This window comes from Rhinopithecus bieti, unplaced genomic scaffold (assembly GCF_001698545.2).
Source record: "Rhinopithecus bieti isolate Rb0 unplaced genomic scaffold, ASM169854v2 scaffold_5876, whole genome shotgun sequence".
In the NCBI taxonomy this organism is placed as follows: Eukaryota; Metazoa; Chordata; class Mammalia; order Primates; family Cercopithecidae; genus Rhinopithecus; species Rhinopithecus bieti.
In genome coordinates this window covers 10,876-16,091 of record NW_016804831.1, presented here as the reverse complement: position 1 = coordinate 16,091, position 5,216 = coordinate 10,876, and the positions used below count along the sequence as shown (strand labels likewise).

The window sequence follows — 5,216 nt, the reverse complement described above, 5'->3', positions numbered from 1 at the left end:
CCTGGAGACCGGGGTACTCGCGGGCCAGCTCTCGGGCCAGTGCACCTGTGCAGCCTGCGGGGCAGCAAATGCACGCTCAGCGGCCGAGTCGTCCTGGTGCCTATGGCACGCTAACGACTCTCCAAAGCTCAACCGGGACAGAAGTCATGTTTGAGGGCATGGCATTGAGACCCATGCTGGAAGGGAAAGCCAGCGGTGGGGAGTTCGCTGGTGTTTCAGACAAGACTGTGAAACAGGTGAGTGCGGGGGCACAGACCTGCAGGGGAATCCTTCCAGCCCAGGGCTGTAGGCTGTACTCCTTCCTTTTCCTTCCTGCCATGGGGATACAGACACAATGGCCGGTGCTACAGCAGCCACTCTGGGCCACGTGTGGGGGCACAGACCTGCAGGGAAATCCTTTCAGCCTAGAGGTGGGGGCTGTACTCCTTCCTTTTCCTTCCTGCCGTGGGGATATAGACACAATGGCCGGTGCTACAGCAGCCACTCTGGGCCACGTGTGGGGGCACAGACCTGCAGGGAAATCCTTTCAGCCTAGAGGTGGGGGCTGTACTCCTCCCTTCTCCTTCCTGCCGTGGGGATATAGACACAATGGCCGGTGCTACAGCAGCCACTCTGGGCCACGAGGAGGAGAGGCCATTCCGAGGTTGGGGAAATGTAAGCTGATGGTGTGAGAATCGTCCCAGGCTGCTGATCCCCCAGCACCCCTTGGGAACGTGTCTACTGCTCCACCCACTGTCCAGGGCTGGGATGCGGTGGAGGGTGAGTCAGGATGTAATCAGACTTGCTGAGGGGAATCCAGCGGCTCCAAGGTGCTCTGCCTCAGCTCCGCGGCCAACAGAGAGGGCCCCCGAGTCTCTAGGGGGACGTGAAGGCATCCCCAGGGGCCTCCGGGAACGTGGGAATATCCACCCACCATCTGGGACCCAGCCTGGCCCAGTTCAGGTCATTGTCAGGTTTGTCAGTGGAAGAAGGCAGTTTGCGGGTGTCCTGGCAGGGGGGCTACCCACCTCCCACGTCGCAGGCGGAGGAGAAGCGGGACAGATCGAAGGCCGTGGCCACCTGGCGCGCAGTCAGCTTCGCCATGCCGTGCATGGCCTGCATGAACCGCAGTTGCGTCTCCGGGCTCCGGTAGTACGCGTCCTGGAACACAGCGGGGGCTCAGGGGCACCAGGGAGCACGGGCTGAGGGTTCGCCCAGCCTCTCTCTGGGGGTCGGGGGGAGGAGCGCAGGGCTCCAGGGCATGGGGGCTGAGCCAGGCCTGGGCTGCAGAGGAAGCTTCCCACCACAGCTGTGTTGGGCACCCCTGTGTGTGTGGGGGCTGGGCTGGCTGGGGACAGCACCCCAAAGTGGTGGGCCATCTCCTTGGAATCACTTGGTCCACACCACAGCCTGAACTCCAAGCATCTGAGTTTCTCAATAGGCTTTTCACAACCAAGCTTTTCACCCTGGAGGCTCCGGGTGGCCCGCAAACATCTCACCGGAGAAAACCGGGAGAGAAGCCGTAATGTCTCCGCAGGTGCCCCGGCTCCGCCTTCGCCATGCCGGTGCGGTGTGGCAGAGGGGGCTTCTCCGAGAATTCCGGGGTGCAGAGGAGAAGCTCTACTCTGAGCTTCCCCACGTCCCCCCGGTGGCACCTACCCCGGGTCCCAGGGGAGCCCAGGCCCATCCTGGCTCAGGGCTGCGTCCAGGGTTCGCCTGGACATCCCCTGTCCCTGCCAGGGCAAGCAATTCCTGCTCAGGCTGCTTCTGAGCCCGACGGCCAGCGGGACGGCCCCTCTCCATCCTGGCTCATGTGTCCTCTGCAATGCCCCGGCCAGCTGCTTACTCCAGCTCGGGGCCCCTGGCCACGCCTCTCGGCTTCTCTCTCCACCACTGGCTTTTTTCTCTCTCTGACTCTGTCTCCCTTGCTCTCTGTCTGTCTATCTCTCTGTCTCCGCCTCCAGTGTGTCTCTGTCTTCCTCTTTTCCTCTCTTTCTGTCCGCTGTCTTCTCTGTTTCTGTCCTTTCTGTTCTGTCTCCCATGCTATCTGTGTTCCTGTTTCTTTGTCTATCTGGCCGCCTCTATGCCCTGTTTCTCCAAGGCTCCCCTGTCCCTGTGTCCGCTACCTCACTGTCCTGTCTCTGCATCCCTCCCTCTATGTCTCTGTCTGTCCTCCCTTCTGTCCTCCCCTCCCTGTTATCTGTCCTCCCCTGTCATTCTCCCCCTCCAGATCCTGTCTGGCTGTCTCTGTCCTCCCTGTGCTTGTTGTCCCTTCCTCCTACATCTGTCCTCTTCAAGTCCCCCTGTCTCCTTCCCCTGTCTCCCCCTAGTCCTCACTATACTCTGTAGTGCCATCTGTCCCTGTCTGTCCTCCACCTCACTGTCTCTCTGTCTTTGTCCCCTCTATCTGTGTCCTGCCTGTCTCCCCTGTCCGGCTGTCTCCATCCACTGTCTTTCTGTCCTCCCGTGCTCCGCTCTATCTCTGTCTTTCTGTCTCTCTCTCAGTCTCCCTGTCTCTGTCTCCCTCTATCTCCCTGTCTCCGTCTGCCTCCATCTCTGCCTGTCTGTCTCCCTCTATCTGTCTGCCTGTCTCTCTCTCTGTGTCTCCCTCTGTCTGTCTGTCTCTGTCTCTCCCCGACATCTGAACGAAGCCCCAGGCTCCCTGGGGTTCATCTCTGCAACACACACAGTCACTGACTCGGCGCTCAGTGCCATAGGGACGAAGGTTGCCAAGGAGGAATGAGGCCGCGGCCGGCTGAGCCCACAGCAGACTCCCCACGCCCGTCTGGTACGGCCCTGCAGACCGAGACCCCCCCCCCAACCTGCACAGGCCCCACGGACCCCACAACGTCTCACGCGTCCACCTCAGAAAGGTTCTGGGCGGGGAAAGGGGAAGGAGGGTGAGAGGATGCAGGCAGCGCTTTGCAAACGGCGGTCTCAGATAAGCAAGTGCCGATTCCATTGAGGCAAAAAAAAAAAAAAAAGGGGCATTCATTGAACGCAGCCTGTGCAGCTCCTTCCTGTTTTTCTGCTTTTGAGACAGAGTCTTGTTCTGTCGCCCGGGCTGGAGTGCAGCAGCACAGCTTACAAGGCAGCCTCAACCTCCCAGGTTTGAGGGACCCTCCCACCCATCTCGGCCTCCTGTAATCCTGGGATTACAGGCTCATGCCACCATGCCCGGCCTAATTGTTAATTTTTTTTTTTGTAGAGATGGGGTCTCACTATGTTGCCCAGGCTGGTCTCAGACTCCTGGACTCAAATCATCCTCCCGACTTGGCCTCCCAAAGTGCTGGGATGACAGGTGCGAGCCCCTGTGCGTGGCCTTCAAACCCATTTCTTTTTTTTTTTTTTTTTTTGAGACGGAGTCTCGCTCTGCCGCCCAGGCTGGAGTGCAGTGGCGTGATCTCGGCTCACGGCCAGCTCCGCCTCCAGGGTTCACGCCGTTCTCCTGCCTCAGCCTCCCGAGTAGCTGGGACTACAGGCGCCTGCCACCTTGCCCGGCTAGTTTTTTGTATTTTTTTTTTAGTAGAGACGGGGTTTCACCATGTTAGCCAGGATGGTCTCCATCTCCTGACCTGGTGATCCGCCCGTCTCGGCCTCCCAAAGTGCTGGGATGACGGGCTTGAGCCACAGCGCCCGGCCCAAACCCGTTTCTAGCAGGAAATTCTATTTTCATTGGCTGCTGGATAACATTGGAGTGCTTTAGCAAAATGCGTGCTAGGTGGAAGGGTGTCTGCGGTGCTGTTACGCTACCTGGAACAGATCATCCACCTTCTTCCCCAACACCCTGTGGTGCTGGTTTCTTCCCTCTCGGATGGCAAACTCCAGATGGGTAAAGAGGTTCCAGATGATGTCATTATTTTGCAACATGAAGCCGTGCAGAGAGTACTCACTGTCCGATGCCAGGTAAAGGTTCGCTGTCTCTGTGTTACTGTAACCTGAAGAAACGGGGACAGTCCTGTGACTTCCTAACGAGAAAACCCAAGGAAACCTGATCGTAGGGGATGCATCATTGAGATGTTAAAATCAACATCATTGGCCGGGTGCTATGGCTCAAGCCTGTAATCCCAGCACTTTGGGAGGCCGAGGTGGGCGGATCACGAGGTCAGGAGATCGAGAGCATCCTGGCTAACACGGTGAAACCCCGTCTCTACTAAAATACAAAATTAGCCAGGAGTGTGGCGGGCGCCTGTAGTCCCAGCCACTCGGGAGGCTGAGGCAGGAGAAGGGTGTGAACGCGGGAGGCGGAGCATGCAGTGAGCCGAGATGGCGCCACTGCACTCCAGCCTGGGCCACAGAGCGAGACTCCGTCTCAAAAACAAAGTAAAATAAAATAAACATCATCCATCTGACTATAGCAAACCGCACACTCAGGTACACGCCCCAGCTGTCGACTGCTGTAACTGTTACCCAACGAGGTTGATCCTTCCTTCATGGTTGTGGCCACACTTAAGTTCCCAGTTATGCAATCAAACCCCCATCTAGATGTGGCTGTGGAGGTGCTCTGAAGCTGGCGTTTGCATCTACCATCGGTTTGACATTAAGTAAAGGAGATGAACCTCCAAAATGTGAGTGGGCCTCATCCAGCTCATTGAATACCCCAGAAGCAAGCCTCTCCAACTCCTTCCTGTTTTTCTGCATCCATTCCCCCACCCAGCTACCCATCCACCGATCCACTGATACATCTATTCATCCACCCTCCCATCCATCCGTCCACCCACCCATCTGTTTACCCACACTGCCAATCATCTACCCAGCCATGTACCCATTCATCCACTCATCCATCCATTCACCCATCCACCCACCCACTCATCCATCCATCCACTTACCCACCCATCTATGCACCCATCCACCGATTCATTGATCCATCCATCCATCTACCCATCCTTTATCCATTGTATCCATCCATCCATCCACCCACCCATCTGCATGCCCACTCATCCATCCATCCACACATCCACTCACCCATGTACCCATCCAGTCATCCACCCATCCATTCACCCACATACGCATCCAATCATCCACCCATCCATCCACACATCCATCCATCCATGTACCCATCCAGTCATCCACCCATCCATTCACCCACATACGTATCCAATCATCCACCCATCCATCCACACATCCATCCATCTATCCATCCACCCATCCATCCACTCACCCGCTCATCCATCCACCCAACCATCCACTTACCCACCCATCTATGCACCCATCCACCGATTCATTGATCCATGCAT

At 57.3% G+C, this 5,216-nt stretch overlaps 1 protein-coding gene across 1 annotated transcript in view; it reads right to left on the bottom strand.

Moving 5' to 3' along the window:
• Window positions 1–6: 6 nt before the first annotated feature.
• ASMTL (acetylserotonin O-methyltransferase like) overlaps window positions 7–5,216 on the bottom strand; it is a gene marked incomplete at its 3' end in the record, with an annotated part of 9,134 nt that continues 3,924 nt past the window's right edge. Inside the window, exons 3-5 of the mRNA XM_017870608.1 lie at window positions 3,733–3,917; window positions 1,008–1,140; window positions 7–54 (exon numbers count right to left, since the gene is read on the bottom strand). Coding sequence (XP_017726097.1) covers window positions 7–54; window positions 1,008–1,140; window positions 3,733–3,917 — 366 coding nt within the window. The remainder of the gene's footprint in view (window positions 55–1,007; window positions 1,141–3,732; window positions 3,918–5,216) is intronic.